Here is a 26,659-nt window from a genome sequence, read left to right as displayed (position 1 = left end):
GTCAATGTGTTCAAGGCTACTTCCCATTTCTTCTACCAGCTCAAGTGTAACTGGATTTATGTTGAGGCGTTTGATGCACTTAGACTTGAATTTTATGCACAGGGATAGATATGGAGCCATTTGCATTCTTTTACAAGTGAACATTCAGTTATATAAGCACTATTTGTTGAAGATGCTTTCTCTTTTCCATATACAGTTTTGGTTTCTTTGTCAAAAATCAGGTATTCATAGATGTGTGGGTTAATGTCAGGGTCTTCAGTTTGCTTCCATTGATCCACATGCCTGTTTTTATGTCAATGCCAAGCTATTTTTATTACTATAACTCTATAGTAGAGCTTGAAGTAAGGGATGCTGATGCCTCCGGAAGTTCCTGGATTGCACTGCATTGCTTTGGTTATCTTAAGTTTTTTTGTATTCCCACATGAAGTTGAGTATTGTTTGTTGTAATAATAGGGAGCAGCGGGGCTGCGTCCCCAGCACCCGGCTGCCCACGTGGCTAGCTTATGCCCTGAAATAATTACATGGAAACTGTATTCTTTTAAACACTGCCTGGCCCATTAGTTCCAGCCTCTTATTTGCTAGCTCTTACATATCGATCTAACCCATTTCTAATATCCCTGTAACACCACGAGGTGTCTTACCAGGGAAGATCTTAACCTGCGTCTGTATCCAGTAGGAGAATCATGGTGACTCCCTGACTCAGCTTCTTTCTCCCAGCATTCTGTTCTGTTTACTCCGCCTACCTAATTTTATGTCCTATTAAAGGGCCAAGGCAGTCTCTTTATTTAACCAATGAAATTAACACAAAACAGAAGACTCTCCCCCATCAATTGTTCTTTTGAGGTCTGTGAAGAATTGTGTTGGAATATTCACATGGTTTGCACTGAATCTGTAGATTGCTTTTGGTAAGATTGCCATTTTTACTATGTTGATTCTACCTAACCAAGAGCATGGGAGATCTTTCTATTTTCTGATTCCTTCCCCAGTTTCTTTCTTTTTTTTAATTGATTTTTATTGTTGCTCACCAGACCTGACCTTGGGAGGGGGAGCCCAAGCTTTGGGACCTGAGTGCAGATGGGGGTGCTGGTGGAAAGGCAGAGAACCAAATAACTGTTTACTAAAGGAAAAGACAGACTGAGAACCACATAGCCTCACAACAGCCAGTGAGAATTTTTATTCTGAAATCTGGTTGACCAGGGAACCAGAGATTAACCTTGCTTCACCTGGGGAGTCCCATACTAGGAGAAGGCAAAGGAGAGAACATGTTCTGTTTTGTTTGTTGTGAAGATCTAGGCTGCTGTATACTTTAGAGGGACAATTATTCTGTGGTGTGTGTTTAGGCAGCGAAGCCACGAAGGTCAGGGGGATGGATGGAAGCCTGCCTTCAGGTCGGTTACCGTCAGTCCAATATGGTTTCCTACATCCCACATCCTAGGATGAGCTCAGAGCAGAAGTGCTTAGAGTCCACTATTTTTAGGGCCAAGATGCTGTCTTTGTGCCCATGTGACACTGCTTTTTTTCTCCCTTCTCTCTCCTCCTACCTTCCTGTCTTCTATTTCCTTACCTCCACACCCCTGCTCTCCCCTCCCCTCCTTTTCTATCCTTTCCCTGCCTCGTCTCTCTCCTTCCCTTTCCCTTTCTTTCCCCTTCTCCCTCTTCTCCTCCTTCTTCTCCTCTTTCTCCTCCTCCTCCTCCTTTTTTTTCATTTTTCCAGAGAGGGTTTCTTTGTGTAACAGTCCAGGCTGGCCTGGAACTCACTTTTTAGACCAGGTTGGCCTTGAACTAATGACACCTGCCTGCCTCTGCCTCTGTACATCATGTGCTGGATGGAAGGCATGGCCGGGGTCATCACCCACTCTTCAAGTTGCTCCCCTAATGGCAATGTCTTTCTCGTTAATCTTCACCTTTCAGGGCTAGATGGAATGATGTTCTCTAAGGATCTAGCTATATTTGGTAGCCAGAGAATGCAATCACCAAAGCTGAGTTTTTCCAGGAGGTGCTTTATTGGAGGGCAGAGTGTGTAGTGAACACAGTCACCCAGGTGGGGGTGGTGAAGTCAGTAACTGGGGTAAGAAGTCTAGCACTTAATTCCTTTGTTCTCCTTGTTGTAGGGAGCCTTGGAGAAGCAGATGGCGGCCTCACGGTCACAGTTGCAGATGAAGGCCTCACAAGCGTTGTTTTTGGCTGGAGAGGAAGAAAGAAAGAAAGGGAGCTGATCCATACAGTTTATAACCTAAAGAAACCGTGGCGTCCTATCTGTGCAAACTCAGAGTTGAGAGACAACACACACATGAGGACACTGTGTTGTTTAAACTGCTGAAACTCACAATAAAAAAGTTAGTTGCTGTGGGTCTGGGCAGAGGGCACAGTTGGTAACGCAGTTGGTTAGAATGTCCTGAGCCCATGTAAAAGTCAAGGTGTGGTTGGGGCATCTGTAACTCTATGGGAAGTGGGGAGCACAGATCCCCAAAACTTGTTGGTCAGTCAGGGTAGCTAAAGGTGAGTGTTGTGTTTGGGGAGAGCCCCAGCCTCTAAAGACACGGTAGAGAGCGACTGAAGAAGACAGGGGATGCCAACTCATTCCTATACATAAAAAATAAACACATATATTTAATCCTAAAACCAGGAAATCTACAAATATCAACACCCACTTCTAAAATTACATGATTCAAGACAATCCTCCTGCCTTCACCTCCCTGGTGCTAGGATTGCTACCAATTTGTAGGTTCTAAAGGTGGAACCCTGGGCTCTGCGCACGCTAGGTAAACGCTGTGGTAACTAAGCTACCTCCCCAGGCCTCTGAACCTCACCTGTAAATGGGAAAGATAAAGCTTGCCCTGCATCGGTGTTTAGTCAAGAGTTTGGCTTATGCCCAATGATGCAGATTTCAAGTATTTAGTAAATATGGAATCAGTATAACAGCAGCTAATAGGAGAGGCTTTGAGCAGGCAAGATGGCTCAAGTCAGTGCACAAGTTCCGGCTCCAGGACGCACATGGCAGGAGGAGAGAACAGACTCCTGCTGTTGTCCTCAGAACTCTCCTCCTGTCTTGTGGAACAAGCATGGCCTCCCCCAGAAATACATAAAATCTTTAAATGTTTTTAAAAGAGGCTTCTGAAAATGTACATCTTTGTTGTGGAACCAAATGCCATCACTTCTAAGCTGGGCGATTTGGGCATATGATCCAGCCTTCCTCATCTTCCCCATCAGTGACATCATCTATATTTTAGTATCTGTCTGATAAGGCTATTGTGAGGTCCGGTGAGACCAAGGCAATGACCACTAAACAGTGACTGTCCTTGTTACTTCCATGCCCCTTCCAAACCGATCGAAGTCCAAGCAGAGTCCAGAGGGCCCCAAGGGTAAACCTACCGCTGCAGGTGACCACGTTCCCGGAGCAGGTGAATGAGTATGAGTTGGTGTAGGGGTTGTCGATGAGGACTTTACAGTCCTTCAACTTCTTTGCCTGCGTGTAGCAGTTGTCGTGAGTCTGGCAGCACCTGGGGAGTGCAAGGAACAGTGAGGGCGGAGCACGAGCCCACCGTGAGGGCGGAGCGCGAGCCCACCGTGAGGGCGGAGCGCGAGCCCACCGTGAGGGCGGAGCACGAGCCCACCGGAGGCCAGGTCTTTTTCACATCGCTTCATCTTTCTCACACGCTACTATTGCTAAACATGTTAAACATGACTTTCCAGAAGAAATTGTCCTAAGGCCCTAGAATCTGAGATCTCTATTAGCATATATGTATTTATTTCTTTATTGGTTTTTCGAAGCAGGGTTCAGGAACTCTCTCTGTAGACCAAGCTGGCGTTGAACTCACAGAGAGGTAATAAATGTTTAAAGAATCATTCCCCAGATATAAGGATATCGGGGGGGAGAGGGGGGAAGCTGGAGAGCTGGCTCAGAGATTAAGAGCACTGACTACTCTTAAGCAGTTCAATTCCCAGCAACCACATGGTGGCTCACAGCCATCTGCAATGACATCTGGTGCCCTCTTCTGGCCAGCAAGCATACAGACGGACAGAACACTGTATACATAATAAATAAATAAATCTTTTTAAAAAAGAATATTTTTTGAAACAATTTTTTTATAGAATGTTCCAAGTGTGGTGGTGTCTGTCTTTAACCCCAGTACGTGGGAGGCAGAGGCAGATGGATCAATTCAAAACCGTCCAGGGATACGTAGTGAGATCCTGTCTCCAAAAAAGGTGTGTGTGGTTTTTTTTTTCCAAAGCTGCAGGAATATAGTGAAATAACATTGTCTGAAGCTGACACACTGATGGTGGCTGTGATGGTTGACCGTACCCTAGGCAGCCACTAGATGGTAGCATTGCCCCGTATTTGCAGCCTGGTCTACAGAGAGTTTCAGGACAGCCAAGGCTACACAGAGAAACCCTGTCTGCAAACACAAACAAACAATAAATAGTAAGTAGATAAAAAAGAAACTGTGATGTTTAGTGAATATGCATACCTAGTAACGCCTCGTGAGATGCTCTGCTGTGCACTTCCCCCAGGCCGACACAGACACTCCAGGCTCCCACCTGATTCACTCACCTGTCCAGTTGGTCCACGGGGGTGCCTGAGCCGCCCAAGCCACAGTAGCAGCCATAGTTGTTGTATTCCAACAAGGGATTGCTCCCGGGGATGGTGCACTTGATCACATTGCGGAATTGCCACAGAGCCCGACGGCTGATGCTGTGTGCAGTAGCGCCTGCTGCAAGAAAAGAACGCACAGCACATTCCAGTAAACCCCACTTGGTTCTACCCGGGGTCTGATGCCTGCCTGCCAGCTTCCTCCTTGACTCCTCCCAGCTGCTGCAATGGGAGAGCCATGAACAAGAGGTGTGTGTGTGTGCATATGTGTGTGTGTGTGTGCGTGTGTATATATACTTGCCTGTACACATGTTCAAAGCACACTTAGGAGCACTCATAAATGTCATCTTACACATGAGGAGGTCAGAGGACAGCTTTAGAGAGTTGGTTTTCTCCCTTCACCATGTAGGTTTTGGAGACCAAACTCACTCAAGTCACCAGGCCTAAGCAGAAAGGTGTTCACCTTTTTGGGACAGGAAGAAACTGACCTCTTAGCTCAGTATCCAGCAATCCAGCCATCTCTTGAGTTTGAGAACTGCCCCACTTTTACTCAAGCCCAGGTGAAACTCTAGCCTCAGCCAGCAGTGGGATTCATCACAGTTCTAGCTGAGACCTTGAGCCAGAGAAGCAGCCAACACCTCCTATTGTTTCACACTGGAGACTCAGAAGGAATCTGTTGTACGGCCACGCACACACTGGAGACTCAGGAGGAATCTGTTGTACTACCACGCACAGCTCATACACAAGGCTAATGATCAGATCATCACGTGTACCATCAGCACACGACATAACAAACTGTTCCTCAGCTGAGGAGCAGGAAATGAGACGGGATTCAATGTGCAGTGGGATCCTGGGTCCCCATTAAAATGAAGGAGAAGCCAGGTACAGTGAAGCACACACTGTGTAATCCCAGCAATCTGGAGGCTGGGGCCAGAAAATCAGAAGTTCAAGGCTTTCCTGGGCAATATAAGACCACGTTACAATCAAACAAGACAAGAGATTCTGTTCAGTTTGCATTGTGCTTGCTAAGCATGCAGGAAGCTCTGACTCCATCCCCAGCACCACGTATCCCTCTCCAGAGTTGCTGAAGGACCAGACAGTCACGGTAATCCATGACAGAATGTCACATCTGATGCCGTGTGTCACTCTGCCTCACAGAAAGAAATGGAGAAACAGGAAAAAAGAAGCCAGAGGCAGGGATGAAAAGACAGTGTGGGCCCAAGCCTCCCTTCTTCCTAAGAAGTTGATCAGCAAGGAGGTCCGTGTTGAAGCTGGGTCCGTGTGGGTCAATTCTGGGTTTGTCTCCCCATGCCCTTTCAGGACGACTGTGTTCATAAATGCGTGGAATGCTGTGGATTGCCCTCTGCCCCAGAGTCGGTCCTGCACCTCAGCCTGCAGCTTCTCCCTTCCGTAAGCCTGGTATTCCACTTCACGTCTTCCTTCCCCCCACTTCCTTGCCCAGGTCACAGACGGGACAAGTGCCCAGAAGTGCCAGCACACTCACCTCTTCTGAGACACTCTCTACAAGTTCTCGGACAGAATTTTTGTTATTTACTTAACCTTTTGCTTTTTTTTTAAGGGTCTGCTTATTTAGTTCAGACTGGTCTTGAATTCTCAATCCTCCTACCTCAGCCTACTAAATGATGGAATTTTGGGCATGCACCAACCACCATGCATAGAGAGTCATCTCACTTTTGAAAGGCTAGGGAGAGTTTGGTTCTGATGCTTTCCCATTAAAGAAGCCCTTCCTGGGGGTGGAGAGATGGCTCAGCAGTTAAGAGCATTTGACTGCTCCTCTTCCAGAGGTCCTGAATTCAATTCCCTGCAACCACATGGTGGCTCACAACCATCTGTAATGGGATCAGATTCCTTCTTGTGGTGTGCATGAAGATGGAGTACTCATATACATAAAATACATGAATAAATAAATCTTTTTTTAAAAAAGAAGAAGAGGGCTGGAGAGATGGCTCAGCAGTTAAGAGCATTTGACTGCTCCTCTTCCAGAGGTCCTGAGTTCAATTCCCAGCAACTACATGGTGGCTCACAACCATCTATGATGAGATCTGGTGCCCTCTTCTGGCCTGCAGACATACATGGAGACAGAATACTGAGAATGCCGTATACATAATAAATAAATGAAGAAAAGAAGGAGGAGGAGGAGGAGGAGGAGGAGGAGGAGGAGGAGGAGGAGGAGGAGGAGGAGGAAGAAGAAGAAGAAGAAGAAGAAGAAGAAGAAGAAGAAGAAGAAGAAGAAGAAGAAGAAGAAGAAGAAGAAGATTGCAGACACACCAGGCAGTGGTGGTGCATGCCTTTAATCTTAGCACTCAGAGGCAAAAGCAGGTGGATCACTGAGTTTGAGGCTAGCCTGTTCTACAGAGTGAGTTCCAGGACAGCCAGGGCTACACAGAGAGACTCTATATATAATCCTAACACTTGGGATATTGAGGAAAATCTGGCTATAATGTTGAGTTGGAGGACATCCTCAGCCACATTATAAGATTATATCAACAATAACAATGATGATGATGTGATGATGATGATGATGATGATGATGATGATGATGATGATGATGACCGGACTCTGCAGTCAGGACCACTTTGTGGGACCCTGGCTCAGTTAGAGTACCCACATCACAGGTCACAACTGTCTATGATCTCAGTTCTGGAGGACCAGACCCTTCTTCTGGCCTCCGTAGACACTGCTCACACACAGTTCACAGACACACATGCAGGCAAAACACTCATATACATAAAGCAAAAGTTGATAGTTTTCAAACAGTTAAGAAAAATCAAACTTCCAGGGCACCTTAGTGACTGGGAAATGGGTGACGTGGTGATATGGCAGAGGCAAAAGGATCTTTCTTTGCGTGGGTAAGAGAGTGGAGTGGACTTGTCTGAGTTCAGACCTAGAAGCTAAAGGTGCCAGCTGTGGTCGACATGGGGGTGAGGAGGGAGCCCCAACCCACAGGCTATTAGACCCCAAAGGGAACCCCAAACCAGAGCTTCAGGAGTGGCCAGTGGAGAAGCTGCGCCCTGAAGGAAAGGCAGATGGAGGGGCGCTCAGAGGAGACAGGGGTCCTACCTGTGAGCAGAGCAACCAGCAGAAGGAGTTTCATCTTGAGTGAAGAGAGGACGCAAGTGACTTCTCTTTTATAGTCGGGGCCCCACACTTCCACGATAAGGTTGTTTGCTTTGCTCTTGGCCACTCTGGGCTGGCCTTGAGTCTATCTGGGACAACCAGAGGGATTTGCCTGTAAGAAATCACTGAAAACAATGTCATGGATTTGTGGCTGGCATTTCCTCACCAAGGGGATGAGTTCTGGAGTTTTCAGACCTTGGAATTTTTATTTTCTTTCCCTTTTGCCAAGTCTCAGTCTGTCCTGGAATTCACCAGGTAACTGAGGGAAACTTTGAACTCCTTTTTATTTTATTTTAATTTATAGACCACGCTTCTAGCCCAGGCTGGCCTCAAACTTACTTTCTAGTTGAGGATGACTTTGAATTTCTTTTGAAAAAGGATTTATTTAATTTGTAATTATGTACATGTTCGTGTGTCAGTGTATGTGTGAGTACAGATGCCACAAAGCCAACGTCAGATTCCCGGGAGCTGGAGTTACAGGCAGTTGTGAGCCACCAACAGAGGTGCTGGAAACGGAACTTGGTGCTCAACAGGAGCACACTCTTAACTCGAAGCCCAGCCTTGAACTTCTGACACTCCTGACTTTATCTCCAAATTCTGGGGTAGTAGGGAAGTCCAAGACGTGCCCCCAACACCCCTGCCATGCCCAGTTTACATGGTGCTGAGGACTGAACCCAGGGCTTCATGTATGCTAGACAAACCCTCTATCTACTGAGCCACATCCCCAGCCCTAACTGAGAATCTTGCTCCTCACCTCCACCCCCTGGTCCTCGGTCTAGCTACAAGGGGTTGGGGTATCTATCCTGTTGGACACCCGAGAGAAGGGGGACAGGGCGGAGATGATTGCTGCCTTTGTGTCTAGTAATTCTTGAGGGGGGGGGTGAATATGTCATTGCATGGTTCTGTCATGCACTTTACAAATGAGGAAACGGGGTTCAGAGAGCCGAAGTCACCTGTCTAAGGTCACACAGACAGTAAATGGCAGAGCAAGGTTGGCTCACGTTTTGATCTGCCAGATTCCAAGGCATACCTAAATTTGTACATCTTAATTTTTTTCCACTAAGTAAGCATTACTCCTTTCTCATTCCCCAAAGCAGGCTTGTGAGAAAAGTTTGGGGATGTGGAGTTCTAAAACCTTAGGTGTGAGTTACAGAATAGCAAAGACTTTGGGAGAGTTACTGTATCAAGTGTGTATGTGGCATTTCATTTTAAAAGTGTGCATCTGTTATTTGTTTATTACGTGTGTGTGTCCATATGCACGTATAGAGGTCTGAGGGCAGCTTGAAGGATTGTTTCTTATCTGTTTCCACCATGTGGAGTCCAGGGTTGAAACTGAGGGAGTCAAGCTTGGCCCAGAGTGTGTTTAGCCCCTGAACCTTCTGACCAGTCCTAATATGTAACATGATTTTGGTCACAGTTTACATTACACTAACTGCCGTCACTGTGTAAGTGGTGTCTAGTGTTTTCACTGTGTTGTGCAACCATCACCTCTAAATAGTTCCAGAACACTTTATCATCCCAAGAAGAATCCGCTCTTTCCCAAACCCTGACAACTACTAATTCCCATGGGTTTCTCTCTTCTGTATCTTTCACACACATGTTGAATATTATTTTTTTTTGATTTTTCAAGACAGGGTTTCTCCGTAGTTTTTGGTTCCTGTCCTGGAACTAGCTCTTGTAGACCAGGCTGGTCTCGAACTCACAGCGATCCGTCTGCCTCTGCCTCCCGAGTGCTGGGATTAAAGGCGTGTGCTACCACCGCCCGGCTACATGTTGAATATTATTATTCAAATCCACAACCTGGAGCCATGGCTCAGGGGTTTAAAGCACTGACTGCTCTTCCAGAGGACCCAGGTTCAGTTCCCAGCACCCACACGGCAGCTCACAACTGTCTGTAATTCCAGTTCCAGGGAATCCAGTGTTCTTTTTCTGGACTCCAAGGGAACCAGGTATGCACATGGTGCATAGGCATACATACACACAAAGCGCAGATATAAATAAATTTTTAAAAATTAAACATCCAAAACCCAGAGCAGAGAGTAGTGGTGCACACCCTTAAGCCCAGCACTTGGGAAGCAGAACTCAGGTGGATCTCTGAGTTCCAAGCCAGCCTAGACTGCAGAACCAGTTCCAGGACAGCCAGCGCTACACAGAGAAACCCTGTCTGGAAAACAAAACAGAAACAAAATACAAAACTTTGAGCTCCAACCAATTTCGTGCTACAGTTAGGAAATTCCACTCCACGTCCAGGTTGCTGTCAAAACTCAGGTGCACAGAAAGTATAGTATCAAATTACTTATTACTCCCAGGTTATGTGTATGAGTATTTTTAGAACACATGAATTTTATTTTTTTTTTGGTTTATTTCTGTCTGTTCTGAAACTCATTTTGTAGACCAGACTAGCCTTGAACTCATAGAGATCCACCTGCCTCTGTCTCCCAAGTGTTGGAATTAAAGGTGTGTGCCACCACTGCTCAGCCATGAATTTTACTTTTAGATTTGTGTTCCATACCTAAAACACATTCTCTCTCTCTCTGTCTCTCTCTCTCTCTCTCTCTCTCTCTCTCTCTCTCTCACACACACACACACACACACACACACACACACACACACACACGTAAACCTGAACCTAAAAAAAAATCTGGTCTTGTGGGTCAGGAAAGCACAGTTAATCAATTATAAATATTGAACAGTTTTCTTGGGGAGATAAGAGCAAATATGTTTACTTTATATAACGTACTAACAGCAGACCATAGGAACGAGTCCACCTGCGGTTAACTCGGTGCACCAATGAGCTCACAGAGCTCAAGTACAGGAACTTGGGTGACTTCCAAAACAGCTGAATCACCAAAAACTCCCACCTCAGCACCGATGGCCATCTCCAAAAGCTTCATAGATGGAGTCCTTTTCCCCTCCCGGGACCTCCAAAGGCCACACGCAGCCGATAGGTTTACATGTTCCAATATCCCTTGTCCCAAACTTTTCAGACCAAAATATTTCAGGTGTTGGGCCCCTGGAACTGGAGTTACAGATATCTTCCAGGAGCCAAACCCAGGTCCTCTGCAGGAGCAGCAAGTGCTCTCAGCCGCTGAACCATCTCTCCAGCCCCAGACCTTGTTTTGTATTTATTTGTCACCTCATTTGATTATTCCTATTGAGCAGAGATTTCTACATATTTCCCTCGCTTGACAGTTTCTCTTGTATCAACATCTTACATTAGTATGGCGCACATTCTACAATTATTGAAACATTACTATGTTAACAAGCTGGCATACAAGTTTATTGATGTTTCCTTTTTTAAATTTATTCTATTATCATTTTTTATGCATATGAGTGTTTTGTCTGCGTGTATGCCTGTGCACGGTGTGTGTGCCCAGAGAGCCCTTAAGAGGGCACTAATGCCCTGAAACTGGAGTTACTGAAGCTGTGAGCAGCCGTGTGAGTGCTGGGAACTGAACCTGATCGCCTGTAAAAGCGGCCAGTTCTCTTCACTGATTCTTCTCTCTAGTCGCTCCCTCCCCAAGCCACTTTTTTTTTTTTTTAGAAAGGGATTCAAGCAGTATCCTAATGCCTCAAACTCAGAACTTAGCCAAGGACAGCCTTGAACTCTTTTTTATTTGTTTGTTTGTTTGTTTGTTTGTTTGTTTGTTTATTTATTTATTTATTTATTTGGAGACAGGATCTCATAATGTAGTTCTGACCACCTGGAACTCACTGTGTAGATCAGGCTGGTCTCAAACTCACAGAGATTCACCTGCCTCTGCCTCCCAAGGGCTGGGATTAAAAGCATGCACTACCATGCCCAGCTAACCTTGGACTCTTGACCTCCTGCCTCCACCTCTGAGATGCTGAGATTGTAGGCATGAGACGCCATGTCCAGTTTATGGGGTGCTAGGGATGGAACTCAGGACTTTGTGCATGCTGGTCAACCACTTGAATGAGCTACTTCTCCAGACTCTGTTTTTGATTTTTTTTTTTTGAGACAGGGTCACTGTGTAGTCCGGGCTGGCTTCAAAGTCCCAATCCTCTGTCCACCTCCAGTTTGCTGGGATTGCAGGCATGTACTACCACATCTGCCTGTGTGTACTTTGTGTCTGGCATATGCACATGTGTGTGATTATTGCAAGTGTATGCATGTGCATGCATGGGTATGTTCCTGCATGTGGATACCAGAGTTTCTTCCTGCCGTGTACCTTATTGTTTGAGGCCATGAGCTCATCAGTTTGGCTAGACTGGCTGGCTGGAAATCTTCGGGGATCTGTTTGTCTCTGTGTCCCATGCCCAGCTTTTCCTTGGATGCACAGAAGCTTCGTTTCAGTGGTTGCACTTTAAGCTACTAGCCGCTAAGGCCATAACCTGGGGGGAATTCTGTTTGCCCCGACGGTGGCTCTGTTGCTACTGCTAAAGGTAGTTCTAATTAAATCTCTACCGTCCTAATAAAACTTGAGATTCAAAGGCTAGGGTGAAAAACCTGTAAGCTCGGAGAGTTAGAGTAACAACTGACTTTCTTTGCAGGCACCCTGGAAACCACTCCCTTCCACAATGTCCCCAACTAAAAAAGCCACACTAAGCTCCTCCCTGCTTCTTCCAGTCAACCAGTTGCTAACCCCACCTCACTGAGCCTGGTTGATTTTATTTAATTAATGCAATGCAGCACATTTTTGCATAGTTAACAAATGGAGCAAGAACAAAAGTAACATGTCTTCTCCTAGTTAAATATTCCATAACACTGGTTTTGGGGTTTTTTGTTGGGGAGGGGGGAGATAGGGTCTTCTATGTAGCCAAGGCTGGCCTTAAGTTCCTAACCCTCCTGCCACAGCCTACTCCTACCACAGTAATTATAGGTATGTGCCCCCTATGTAGACCAGGCTGACCCCTAACGTGCAGCGGTCCTGAACGATGGGACTACAGATATGTACCACCATGCCTCCACAGCTAGTTCTGCATGTATGCTCCATCCTGGACAATCCTGTGTCATTGCTGTCCCCCAGGGGGCAGTTCCCAGCCTTCTCTTGCTGTGGCCTCGCTAGTTCTGAGGGGCACTGATGAGGTGTTATGCCTGAATTCCGGACTCCGACGCCAAAACAAAGTCTTTATTCCCAGGTTAACTTGGGTGCCTCCATCATGATGAAGTGGTAGCAAGGACAGCAGCACCAGCAACAGGAACAGCGCAGAAGAGACCCAGAGCGGTAAAACAGGAGGGCTTATACAGGGGCAGCAGAGAAGAGACCCAAAGAGTAAAACACGGGGGTTTGTATAGGGGCAGCACAGAAGAGACCCAGAGCGGTAAAACAGGAGGGCTTATACAGGAACAGCGCAGAAGAGACCCTGAGCGGTAAAACAGGAGGGCTTATACAGGGGCAGCAGAGAAGAGACCCAAAGAGTAAAACACGAGGGTTTATATAGGGGCAGCACAGAAGAGACCCAGAGTGGTGAAAAACAGGGGTTTATATAGGGGCAGAGGCTCAGGGAATTCCAAGTCTCAGGGCTTGTAATTGACTGTCCCCTAGTAGCATGACAGGGAAGTCCAGACTTCCAGGCTTGGGGGGCTGCCCTCCTATGATATAAAGGCTTTTCAGGCCTGAGAGGAATTCCCAATTGCCAGAAACTACCTGAGGCTCTGATTGGTTCGATTTCCCTGCTCAGGGATTAGCTGGTTACAAGTTGGGGCAGAGATGCCTCCCTTTCTGTGTTTCTTTCTCTGGTTCTTTCTACCTTTTGTAATCCTCATTTTGGGGCAAAGGCAAATACCTTTGGTATGTCCTAAATCTAGGGACTTAGCGTGTTCTTATGGTCCTCGTTTCATGGTTTCATTCTCCAGCTGTAGGTTTGGGGACAAAGTGTCTCTTCCCCTAGCTCTGGTCCCATTTTCAGGGTGTGTTTCTTTCCCTGGCTCTGAACCCTGGACCAAGGCTGCTCAGGGGTTGTGCTAGGGCTATAGACTCAGCGAATCTGTGGTTGTGAGAGGAGGCGCCATTTCCACTGTTCTCATTGGATATTGGATTTGGATCACTTTGGCGGGAGTGGGGGGGGCATCTTGGCCATTTTATAGGTGAGGAAGCAGGCCTCTGAGAGGTACAGCCAGAAATGGTCACATTCTAGTATAAGCCTACACCTGCAGTTTCCCCCTGCACTACCCTCCTGCACCTGGATCGAGGGCCTCTCTGTGAGTCATTGCAGAATCAAAATCAAAGGTTCCTCACCAACGTGAGCGATAATCTCAATTCTAACCTCTGCTCATTTGTGATCCCAACTCTCGAGGATGCACCAGGGCTGGCAGAACAGCTCAGTGTTAGAGTGCTTAGTGTTTGCCTAGCTCGTGTGAGGCCCTCAGATGAGCCCCTATCAGCGTACACACACACTCACACACACGCACACACACACACGCACACACACTCAGAAGACAAAGATAAACACAAAAAAAATCAAGCGAGCATAGTATTATGTGACTGTAATCCTAACACTCAGGAGGTGGAGGCAGGAGAACTGAGGGAGAGTCCTGGGATAACCTGGGCTACAGAACTACTCTTGCTCCTCTGTGCTCTGACAGGGTCCAGTCAGCAGGTGGGGCCTGTGACTACCGTGTGTGTAGCACAGAAGTAGAATATGTCCACCCTCACACACAGTCCTGACCAGCAGAGCTGCTGTAGATGGTGGCAGAGCCTGAATCAGTGCTGTCGCAGAGGCACAGATAAAGGGCTGGCTCAACACCCCACACCAGCTCCAGTGCAGTGACTGGCAAAGTGCCAAGTCCCTCCCCTGTGGAAGCTTTGAGGTCATAAGGAGATATAGACATTGCTCCTGGGGTTGGGTCTGAGGGATGCTGATGGTGACGTGTGGACCCAGGCAGGAGTAGCTGGACCCAACAATCCTCCGTGTTACCTGGATAAACTACTTGCTAAGTCGGTCCCAAGACCTGACGCAGCCTGTGATGTAGACCCAGTCGAAAATTCAATCTTTAATTAATTAATTAATAGCCGGGCGGTGGTGGTGCACGCCTTTAATCCCAGCACTCCAGAGGCAGAGGCAGGTGGATCTCTGTGAGTTCGAGGCCAGCCTGGTCTACAACAGCTAGTTCCAGGACAGGAACCAAAAAGCTACAGAGAAACCCTGTCTCGAAAATAAAAATAAAAATAAAAAATAATTAATTAATTTGTGTGTGTGTGTGTGTGTGTGTGTGTGTGTGTGTGTGTGTGTGTCAGAGAACAACTCTGTGATGTCAGTTCTATCCTTCCACCTTTAAGTGGGTTCCAGGAATTGAACTCAGGTCATCAGACTGCAAACAACTTTACCTTCACTGGCCTAGTCATCTTAGCTAGCCTACAAACTCCATTTAAAAACTAGGAGTGTAATCAGGCGGTGGTGGTACACTCCTTTTTTCCCCAGCAATTGGGAGGCAACGGCAGGTAAATACCTTGAGTTCAAGGCCAGCCTGGTCTACAGAGTGAGTTCCAGGACAGCCAGGACAACACAAATAAATCCTGTCTCAAAAAAAAAAAGCCCCCCTCCAAAACCAAAACTAGATGGGAACGTAATCCAATGGTAGATCACTTCCCTGGTGTGTAAGGACCTGGCTTCCATCCCCAGACCACACACAACAACCCCTCCATTTTCCAGAGGGTGCTTTGGAGGCTGAGAGGGTGAGTGACAGCCCGTCAGTGGCATAGGGCAGTGAGTGCTGCAGATTCCTCCAGGACAGTCTAGACAAATTCTCCTGTGCTGGGGCTCAGGCAGAGAACCTGAAGGGTGAAGTGGAGAGATGGCCTAGCACTTGTGCCACACAGAAAGGCCATGCTAAGTGGCAACTGGTCTGGAGTCACTGCAGATCTCCCCAGGCCCTTTCGCGCTTTGTGCCTTGATTTCTGCTGGCCAAAACCCATGCACAGGTGTATGAAGCACCCCCTCTCCCAGCCTGGGAAACAAACCATAATCTCTAGTGGAAAGAACAGCCCTTGATAGCTTCTTGACCCCTTCAGGTAGGTGCTGGCATAGCCACACTCTAGCAAGGTCAAGGCCACATCTGCTGGGCCCTCAAAGGACAAGGCTCCTGCGTCCTGAAAAGGCTGAAAGGAGCTACGTGTTGCCATTGCTGAGCCATCCCCTAGGCCTGGCACAGAAGATTGCCCAAGAAGCCCAGCCGCGGGTCTCCTGAAGCCATCTTCCTCATTTGACAGGTGATGAAGTGGACTCCAAGAGGTTATATAATTTGTTCCAAATCACACTGCCTGAAAGAAGAGATGGAGAGAGGTGTGGCGGTGTTGCAAGCCTGAAATCCAGCACTTGGGAAGCTGGAGCAGGACCCTTGTGAGTTCCAGGCTGACCAGGGATACAGAGTGAGACCATGTCCCAAAACAAGGTGGTGGGCAGAGACTGGAGAGATGGCCCAGAAGTTAAAAGCACTGTCTGATTTTTCCAGAGGACTAGGTTCGATTCCCAATACCCACATGGCCTCTTCTGGCCTCAGCAGGCAGCAGGCATGCACATGGCACACATACCTACACACCTATGCATAAAAAATAAAAACAAGAAAAGAATGAGTAAAAGGGAAGAGAAGGCTGGGAAGATGACCCCATGGACAAAGTGCTTCCATGCAAGCATGAGGACCAGAGTTCAAACCCCAGAACTCACTCAAGGCTGTTAGCATGACAGCTCTCTTGTAATCCCAGTTCACAGAGTTGGAGAAAAAGGACTCACGCGTGTGTGTGCGCACGCACACAGACACAACAACCTGGTTGTGTCATTGAGCTCTGGGCTCAGTTGAGAGACCCTGACTAAATGAATAAAGTGGAGGGAGACGGGGGAAAACTGCATGCCAACCTCAGGCAACTCCACACATGTATGTGCCGACTCACATGAGAACATGTATATCCACACAGAGAGAGTGAACACACAGTCATACAAAAAAAGAAAAGAATAGCCATACACTCACACGCACACGTGTGTATGCCCGTGTGTCTGTCTGTCTGTCTGTCTGTCTGTCTGTCTGTCTAAGAATGGTGGTGGCACATGCCTGTGGTCCCAACTACATGGGAAGCTGAGGCAAGACCAAGCAAGTTCAGAACTACAGCCGAGCAACAGAGCAACCTGCATCTCCAAAACAAAACATAACTTCTATAAGCTATCTGTCTTTAATTTTTGATGTATATTAGTGAACTTTTAGTGAAAATATATACATAGAAGTAGAGAAGACAGCAAAATAAATTCATGTAACAAAACCCAGCTCCAGTTTTTGCCAACATTTCCCAATCTTCTTTCTTCCCCTTTTTCATCTTCATTTTTCTCTATATTGAATTTTTATTTTATTTTTTATTTCTAGTCAGGGTCTTGATATGACAAGTCCTTATGTATATGTGTTGCTTTTATTGGTTAATGAACAAAGCTGTTTCAGCCAAGCCAGGTGGGAAATCCAAATAGAGATATAGAAAAAGAGTAAGCAGAGTCAAGGAGATGCCATGTAGCTGCCAAAGAAGACAGACACAGCCGGAACATTTACTGGTGAGCCACAGCCTTGTGGCAATACACAGATTAACAGAAACGGGTTAATTTAAGATATAAGAGCTAGTTAATAAGAAGCCTGAGTGAACATAGCGGACAATGAGGACTACTGAGAACTCAAGAACAATGGCAATGGGTTTTTGATCCTACTGCACGTACTGGCTTTGTGGGAGCCTAGGCAGTTTGGATGCTCACCTTACTAGACCTGGATGGAGGTGGGTGGTCCTTGGACTTCCCACAGGTCAGGGAACCCTGATTGCTCTTCGAGCTGATGAGGGAGGGGGACTTGATCGGGGGAGGGGGAGGGAAATGGGAGGCGGTGGCGGGGAGGAGGCAGAAATCTTTAATAAATAAATAAATTTAAAAAAAGAAAAAAAAGAAAAAAAAGAAAATGTCCTAAACCCAGGTACAGCAATGGCTGTGAACTTGGAATAAGCTAAAAGCCACTGAATCACAACTTAAAGAGGACTGATTGTTCCTTATGTAACTTCCATCCCCACAAAACCATTAATACTGTCAAAAAAAATAAGAAGCCTGAGCTAATAGGCAAAACAGCATTGCAATTAATATAGTTTCTGTGTGATTATTTGGGTCTGAACAGCCGGGAAACAAGAAAGCAGTCTCTGCCTACAAAATGGCATGCTAACGTAGGGCAGCTAAAGACACATAAAAACTGAGAAGGCTTGGGAAAGAATTCTAGACACAAAAGAACAGAGTTAAACACAGCTCTTTTTTTTTTTTTCAGATAGACTGCTGAAGGCAAGCAGAGGTGTGGCTCTTTTAAGAGAAATCTTCCTGACTCAGTGTTAGCAGCAAAAAAATTGCACAGATTCTTTAAAAAAAAAAAAAGCCTCCTGGTTTGTGCTGGCAGAATGAAATCTGGCTTTTTTGGGAGGCCCTGCATTAAATGGAGTTGTGAGCAGCACACTAACTAGTTGCTTAATGGCACAGGGACCTGCTGCGTCCCTGGAGCTGGGGCAGTGAGAATGGCTCACAGAGCTGGCAGTGGACATGCCTCTGCCATGTTGGACTTGGCAGAGCCAAAAGGCAAAGCAGCCTTAGTCCTAGCCACACTGCTTTGCATTTTAAGAAGCTCTCCTGGTCAGAAAATGATTACAGATACACAATAGACAGATTCAGATGAAAAAGACCTCTGAATTGGTCACAGTGTGTTTTAAAAATGTAAATAGGCTTGGGAGAGAGTAGAAAAAGAGGTTAGACAGTCATAGATTAAAGGAGTAAAGATAATAAAATAAATACTAAAAAGTAATAGAGTAAAAAATAAGCCACATAAAGATAGAAAATACACATAGAGTCTGGATTATGCATATTTTTCTTTGAATTTGGTTTTTTTTTTTAGAATAGTGGTGTTTTATTTTTTTAATTAATTTATTTTTTATTGAAAATTTCCACCTCCTTCCCCCTCTCTCACCTCCCCCCACTCCCTGGCAGGGAGATATTTGATTCTGGGGGGTGCTAAGTTAAACCAACAGAAAGGTATCTTGATTTCAAAATTTGGGTCTAAGGATTTGTTGGTTTGGAGAAGAGGTTCTGCTTTAGTTTCCACAGAAGATTAGAACCTGTGGGTTCCTTCAAGATTTGATAGAACAAGACCACCCTGAAAGGTCTCCATGAACCATAAAAATACTTTGCCCAACAAATAGCAGGAAACAGTTTGGAGAAAACAATGCCCAAATTCCTAAAATGATTGTTTATAAATGTTTGTTTTCATTTAAAGGGAGATATGATAGAAAGATGAATAATTTGAATTGGTATGGATCTTGGTCTATTGATACAAATTTAAGGTAGATTGTTGTTGCACTGTGTATATATATTTCTTCTATTTAAGGTATTGTGTTTATGCAGCTCATTTAAAAATGTAATGTATAATTAAGAAATACAGGTTAATATATAGTTATCTATAATAATCAAATTTTTAGTTGTTTAGTTAGTATTAATTATATACTAGATATACAGAGATATATTTCAGTTAGATAATCTACAAAATTTCAAAGATCTAAAGAATATGGCATTTAAAAAATTTTAAGAATTTAGACTTTTCTCAACAGTAAGACATGTCTGCTTCTGGCAGAACCAATCTACTTCAAGAGGATGATGGGCATAAAAGAGGCCCCTTATGGAGTTTGTTGGCCATTTGGGCAAAAACCTGCTCTTGCCTGGACTGCTTGATATTATGCTGTGTGAACTGGACATGCAGGACCCACAGAAAAAAAAAATGACTGTTGAACTTGCTTAAAGCTGAGACAGTTCTTCAGGGTTTCTGCTTCATGAAAGACTCTGCCAGACATTATGAAGGATACAAAAGAAAGTGACTGACAAACTGCCAATAGAGGCAAAACAGTCTTTCAAATTTTCTGCTTCATGGAAAAGTATACTGGAAACTATGGGCCTGTAGGCTGAAGATGGATGCCCTAACATTACAGTAGAACGTTGGGTGACTGTCCTGGCAGTAAGATGTCTCTGTCAATTCTAAAGTTTTGGAAGTTGCTTACAATGCACTTCCTAATTACTTTGGTAATATTATAGCCTTCTAATGTCTTTGAAGAGTTGGAGACAACTCCTTATTTATGATAAAAGATAAATTAGATATAAAACTTTAGACTCACAAAGATAGGATAGATGCTAAAGTATTTTCCTTAATTTACCAAGTGTAAATGGACTAAACATTGTAACTATAATTCTTTCTTTACAACTGTTTTGTATATGTAATTTTATTACATTAAAGTTAAAACTTTCTTTTTTAATTAGACAGAAAAGGAAAAATGATGTGGGAAGTCCTTATGTATATGTGTTGGTTAATGAATAAAGCTGTTTCAGCCAATGGCTTAGCAGAGTTAAGCCAGGCGGGAAATCCAAACAGAAATATAGAAAGACAGTAGGTGAAGCTGAGCAGTGGTGGTGCACGCCTTTAATCCCAGCACTCGGGAGGCAGAGGCAGGCAGATCTCTGTGAATTCAAAGCCAGCTTGATCTACAAGAGCTAGTTCAACAGGCTTCAAAGCTATAGAGAAACCCTGTCTTAAAAACCAAAAAAAGAAGAAGAAAAGAAAGAAAGAAAGAAAGAAAGAAAGAAAGAAAGAAAGAAAGAAAGAAAGAAAGACGAAAAAAAGTAGGCAGAGTCAAGGAGATGCCATGTAACTGCCAAGGAGCCAGACACAGCCAGAACCTTTACCAGTAAAGCCACAGCCTCATGGCAATCCACAGATGAATAGAAATGGGTTAATTTAAGAGCTACTTAATAAGAAGCCTGAGCTAATAGGTCAAATAGTGTTACCATTAATATAGTTTCTGTGTGATTATTCAGGTCTAAGTGGCTGGGAAACAAAAGAGCAATTTCTGCCTACAGGGTCTTGTGTATCTCAGAGTGGCCTTAAACTTGGCATGTAGCCAAGGATGACCTATAACTTCTGATCTTCCTGGTTCCACTTCTCAAGTCCTAGATTAATAGCCATTCACCACTACACCCAGTTATGGGATGCACGCTGGAAAAAACACTCTTCCAATTGAGCGACATCTCCAGCCATTTCATTTTATTTTACTTAATCTATTATTGGGGGTGTAGGGGAAAGGGAGAAAAACAGAGACAGAGAGAGAGACACACAGAGAGATGGAGAAATAGAAACACAGAAAGAAGCTGGGAAAGAAAACAAAGACAGAAAGAGAGAAATAGGCACAGAGACAGAGAAACAGAAGAGAGAGAAACACACACACACACAGAGAGAGACAAAGAGAGAGAAGAGGAAGGGGAGGGAGCATGCATGCATGCATGCCACAGCACACATGTGGAGGTCCGAAAACAGCTTCTGAAGTTGGTTCCACCTTGTTTTTGAGGCAGGATCGCTCATTGTTTCTGCTACTCTTGTGATTCCCTTATTTCCACCACGCATCTCAAGGCAGGAGTGCTGAGATTACAGATCCTTGCCACCTCATCTGCCTGAGTCAAATGTGCCAAGCTTGCAGGGCACACACTGCTACCTTCTGAGCCTTCTTGCCAGTCCCATCTCTCACACACATTTATTAGAAGCTTAGAGCTTTTCGTTGTATGCATGTGTGTACCTGCTTGTCTGTGTTTGCATCAGGGGCATGCAGGAGCCCATGGAGGTCTGCAGAGGTATCAGATGCCCTAGAGAACCGGAGCAAAAGGAGGTTGTGAGTTGCCCAGTGTCCTCTGTAAGAGCAGCCAATACTCTTAACCACCAGGCCATCTCCAGCCCTTTATTGATTCTTGGTCAGTGTCCTATTGCTGTGAAGACACCATAACCACAGCAACTCTTACAAAGGAAAGCACTTAAGTGGAGCTGCTTACAGTTCAGAGCTTTAGTCCGTTATCGTCACAGAGGGAGCATGGCGGCACGTGGGCAGACTGGAGCTGGAGAAGGAGCTGAGAGTTCTGCATCTGGATCCACAGGCAGCAGGAAGAGACACTGAACCTAGCTTGGGCTTTTGATTCCTCAAAGCCCCACCCCTAATGACATACTTCCTCCAGCAAGGCCATACCTCCTAACCCTTTTAAATAGTGCCACTCCCTTATAGGAGAACGCTTATAAAGTAATCCCACACTAAGCATTCAAATATATGAGCCATTCTTATTCAAACAAGCCTAATTTTATTATTTTTATTTTGAAAAATTTTGTTGTTGTTGAGACAGGATCTCACTATGTAGCTCTGGCTGTCCTGGAATTCACTATGTAGACTAGGCAGACCTTAAACTCACAGAGAAGACTAGGCAGGCCTTGAACTCACAGAGATCCACTTGTCTCTGCCCCCTGAGTGTTGGCACACCTGGCTAAGGTTTATTTTATGTGTATGGGTCGTTGCACCATGTGTATGCTGTGCCCATGGAGGCCAGAAGAGGATTTTACAGGCAACATTTTCAGCCCCCATATGACTGCTGGGAACTGAACCCAAGTTCCCTCCAAGAGTAACAATGCTTTTAACCCCTGAGCCATCTCTCCAGTCTCCTCACAAGGACCTTTTTATTTTAAACAACCATCTTCATTGTTTTTAGGTTGATGGTTCAATGAGATTGCGAGGATTCATGCCGGGCGGTGGTGGTGCACACCTTTAATCCCAGCACTCAAGGAGGCAGAGGCAGGCGGACCTCTGAGTTTGAAGCCAGCCTGGTCTACAGAGTGAGTTCCAGGATAGTCAGAGATACACAGAGAAACCCTGTCTTGAAAAAAAAAAGTGTTCACATTGTTAAATTTTTCACCCTGCACTTCTGAAATGTGAACCCACTGAGCAACACTTTATCCCCTCCCAGCTAGTTGTAAGGTAACTACTATTGCATTCTGGAGGGCTGTTTTTGTTGTTGTTGTTGTTAACCTGGGAAGTGAGCCCCAAGCCCCACATGCTAGTTGTGTTTTCTGCCACTGCATTGTATCACCAACCCCATTACTGTCATTTATTTCAACATATTTGATTAAGATTCTTCAAGTGGAACATCCCGTTCTCAGGAATAGGACAGCACAATAGTAGTAAGAAAGTTAAGTGTGTGTGTGTGTGTGTATTGTCATGGAGAACTTTCGAACGTCTAAGGACAACTCTGAAACCAGTCCTCCCCTTCCACTTTACATGGGGCCTAGGGACCTAACTCAGGTCTCCATGCTTGTGCAAGAAGTACCCTTCAGTCGGGCGGTGGTGGCACACGCCTTTAATCCCAGCACTCGGGAGGCAGAGGCAGGCGATCTCTGTGAGTTCAAGACCAGCCTGGTCTACAAGAGCTAGTGCCAGGACAGGCTCCAAAGCCACAGAGAAACCCTGTCTCGAAAAAAAAAGAAAAAACAAAAAAAACAAAAAAAAAGAAGTACCCTTCACCCACTGGCCACCTGAGTCATTTAATGTTTTAAAGCTTTTGTGTGGGCAAATGAGGGGATTTATGGAGCAGAAGCACTTGACATATAAACCCGATGACATGAATTCAGCCATCATAAACCATGGTGGAAGTACAAGAACAAACCTAAACTTTTGAAGATCTTTAAATGAGCCTTGAACTCACAGAGCTCTGCCTATCTGCCTCTCAACACCCCCAGGAGGCTTTATTTTGGGGGCTTCTCTTTCTTTGGGGTAGGAGGTGAGCCAGGACCTCCCTGTGTAGCTCAAGACTTCACTGGGCAGAGCAGCCCCACCTTGAATTTGCAGGGATCCTCTGCTTCAGCCTCCTGAGTACTAGAACTGCTAGGTTGGAATGGAAGATTCTTTTGCTTCTGCCTCCCGATTGGTGGGATTACAGGAACACACCACACTTACGAGTCATATAGCTTTTTCTCTTACTAGTTCACTGTGTGTGTGTGCACCCACGTATGCACAGGAATAAGAGAGCATGGGTGTCGAGGCCAATCTCTTCTCCCACCATGTGGGACTCAGGGATCAGTTAGGTTAACAGGCTTGAGGGGCAAACACCGTGACCCTCCAGGCTACCCACCAGCTCCTGAGGCGTCACAGTGAAAACACTGGCACTATTTAAAGTTTAAACAGGCACACTTTTTCCCTACCACTCTATCTTCTTTCTTACAGTACTGGGGACTGGATTGGGGGCCTTGGACATGCTTGGCAAGCATTCTTCACAGCAACACTCCGGCTTCCACGATCGATCCTATTCCACGTCAGTTTGACCTAGAGAAGGGATACGATCCTATCCCACGTCAGTTTGACCTAGAGAAGGGATACAGTCCTAATGCACCTTGCACCTCCCTGGGGCACCACAAATTGGACACACACGGGAGACTCAAGCTCAGCACCGTTTTCAAATAATTTATTAGGAATTTAAAACAAAATAAGACCTGGAAAAAGAAGTTACAGATGTGGAGAGACACCGAGGGTAGAACTTGCTGACTTCAAAAACACCATGTAACATCTTAAAAAAAAAATTCAAACAAATCAAAAAATGAAATTCCAGGTCCCTGAACCCAGGGTTAGGTCCAGTGGAGTGAGCGGGTCCAGGGATGGGGGGAAAAGGAAGCTAAGTCTCCTGGGGCTCAGCTCAGATGTGTAGAAAATTGAAAAGAAAAACCAATAAAATGCAGCTTCTCTTTTATTAGGAAATATTTTTTTAAAAAAATTAAAAAAAAAAAAAAACACCGAAAACAGCCGCGCATCTTGGTGACAAAGATTATTGCTTTGAGTTCTCAGGGCTAATAGGTTGAGTGAGCGCCTCACATGGACAGTTAACTCTCCAAAGGGGGCTTTGAGGGTTCGGGGCTCAGACATGAGTGGGGAAGGACACAGAGGGAATGACGCAGGTAGGCCTCAGCCCCGCCACACCAGCCAGGTCTCACTTCACCTCCTCTGAAAGGGGCTCCAGGGTAAGGGGCTACCAAGGGCGCTGGTTGTGGGACTATCCTGATGGGGAACTTCAGTGAGAATGTGGGGGTTCCCTGAGAAGCCCTTTGCTGTCCCTGGCATCTTCTTACTGAAGTGCCCCTCGTGTCCACCCACGGCGGGGAGCTCGGAGCAGAAACCATGAAGATCCCGCCTAAGCAGTGGCCAGGAGAGACCTTTGGAGAGCCAATTCCTTCCCAGCAGCTGCTCTAGGCAAGCCCTCCTCTTCCCTGGCCCCTCGCCCCCACACCGGGTTTTTGGGGAGAGTAGGCCCAAGGCCCTGAACCCAGGAGGCCTGAGAGCGTGGGCCTGCTATGGCCAGAGCTGAGGTCTGCAAGCTTACAGTAAGTCTGAGGGGACAGAGACAAGGGACAAGGGGAGGCAATGCCCACACCCCAAGGGGTCTTAGAGAGGGGTGGGGCTAGGGTTTCACCTCACAGTATTTACATATGATACAGGACACAGGACAGGATGGTCCCAGGGGCTCGGCCTGGCCTACCCGCCGCCCTGCCCTCTACCTCCTCTCCCGGGCTGGAGGGAGGTGGCCAGGAGCCCACACCCATAGACACTTTGTTCTCAGTTGGTGGGGGCGGGGGCACCTGGCCCCTTGCTCCCTGCGGCCTGGGGCTTCACATTCACAAACCTAGAAATAGTTTAAAAACAGTTTCTTTTCAAACAAAACAAAAAAGAAAGTAAAGAGCAAAAAAGGGAAAAGCCAGAATAAAAAACAAGGGTCGGGGCTGCAGCCTGTACCAGGCGCCCTCTGCCCTCACGCTAGCTATGCACAAATACAAAGCCTTCTGGGGTGTCCTAAAGGGGGCAGCAGAGAAGGATGGGGCAGACCCGAGAGGGGAAATGGGGGGGGGGGGCAACTGGCTAATCCAAAATAAATAAAAGCGAACAGGGAGAAAGGCAGGTTGGGGAGGGGCGAGGTCAGAAAAGGGAAGGTTAGTAGGGGAGCCAGACTTGTGGGGACAGCAGGGCAGGGGCTGGGCCCAGGGGCTGGGACAGGCAGTAGCGGTCCGAGTTGCAGCGGAGGGGCTGGGCTGCTGCGGCTGAGGTGTCCCCATCCCCTTGCTGGCTCACTCTGGTCAGCTGCAGGCTGGGGTGCTGAAAGATAACGGCATGATACAGGACACTGGGCCCCCACGGACTCTCTGGGCCCACAGGATAGGCGCGCCCCCTTCCTAGTCCCTGCCCAGACTTGTTCAGACTTGGCACTTCCCATTACATGGCAGGTTAGCACTGGGCACTGTCCCCAGATCTTGAGTGGCTAGGTTTTGTCATGCTCCCTGGGAGGCTTACCTGAACTCCACTGAAAACAGCACCCTGTATACTATTTGGAAGTATCTCGTTTGTTTTATTCTTACATTTTTTTTTAAAATATTTATTTATTTATTATGTATACAATATTCTCTGTGTATATGCCTGCAGGCCAGAAGAGGGCACCAGACCCTATTACAGATGGTTGTGAGCCACCATGTGGTTGCTGGGAATTGAACTCAGGACCTTTGGAAGAGCAGGCAACGCTCTTAACCTCTGAGCCATCTCTCCAGCCCTATTCTTACATTTTTAAAGATTTATTTTATTATTATGTTTTTAACTATGTTTACTGCAGGGCGTGGTGGTACATGCCCTTCAGGCAGAGACAGGCAAATCTGATTTGAGGTCAGCAAGTGCTAGGCCAGCCACGACTCCACAGTACGACCGTCTCAAAAATTCAAACAGTAATCACTTGTGTGTGTGTGCGCGCGCGCTCGCGCACAGGTGCAGGAGCCTGTGGAGTAATCACTTGTGTGTGCATGTGCATGGGTGCAGAAGCCTGTGGAGTAATCACTTGTGTGTGTGTGTGTGTGTGTGTGTGTGTGTGTGTGTGTGCGTGCACGGGTGCAGGAGCCTGTGGAGTAATCACGTGTGTGTGTGTTGTGTGTGTATATGTGTGTGTGCGCATATGCTCGGGCCTGTGGAGTAATCACTTGTGTGTGTGTGTGTGTGTGTGTGCACGGGTGCAGGAGCCTGTGGAGTAATCACTTGTGTGTGCATGTGCATGGGTGCAGAAGCCTGTGGAGTAATCACTTGTGTGTGTGTGTGTGCG

General features: G+C 46.2%; 2 protein-coding genes across 5 annotated transcripts in view; both read right to left on the bottom strand.

Moving 5' to 3' along the window:
• Positions 1 to 1,991: 1,991 nt before the first annotated feature.
• Pla2g1b (phospholipase A2 group IB) overlaps positions 1,992 to 26,659 on the bottom strand; it is a 25,072-nt gene continuing 404 nt past the window's right edge. The window contains exons 2-6 of the mRNA XM_013349166.1: positions 25,531 to 25,674; positions 24,815 to 24,914; positions 4,553 to 4,712; positions 3,373 to 3,500; positions 1,992 to 2,184 (exon numbers count right to left, since the gene is read on the bottom strand). Coding sequence (XP_013204620.1) covers positions 2,078 to 2,184; positions 3,373 to 3,500; positions 4,553 to 4,712; positions 24,815 to 24,914; positions 25,531 to 25,674 — 639 coding nt within the window. The 3' untranslated portion in view covers positions 1,992 to 2,077. The remainder of the gene's footprint in view (positions 2,185 to 3,372; positions 3,501 to 4,552; positions 4,713 to 24,814; positions 24,915 to 25,530; positions 25,675 to 26,659) is intronic.
• Msi1 (musashi RNA binding protein 1) overlaps positions 23,983 to 26,659 on the bottom strand; it is a 27,066-nt gene continuing 24,389 nt past the window's right edge. For all 4 annotated transcript variants that reach the window (XM_005344308.1, XM_026785987.1, XM_026785993.1 and 1 more), the window contains one exon: positions 23,983 to 25,674. The gene's annotated coding sequence lies outside the window, so the exon portion shown is untranslated. The remainder of the gene's footprint in view (positions 25,675 to 26,659) is intronic.

This window comes from Microtus ochrogaster, chromosome 2 (genome assembly GCF_000317375.1).
Source record: "Microtus ochrogaster isolate Prairie Vole_2 chromosome 2, MicOch1.0, whole genome shotgun sequence".
NCBI classification, from domain to species: Eukaryota; Metazoa; Chordata; class Mammalia; order Rodentia; family Cricetidae; genus Microtus; species Microtus ochrogaster.
This window is presented reverse-complemented; position numbering and strand designations above follow the sequence as displayed.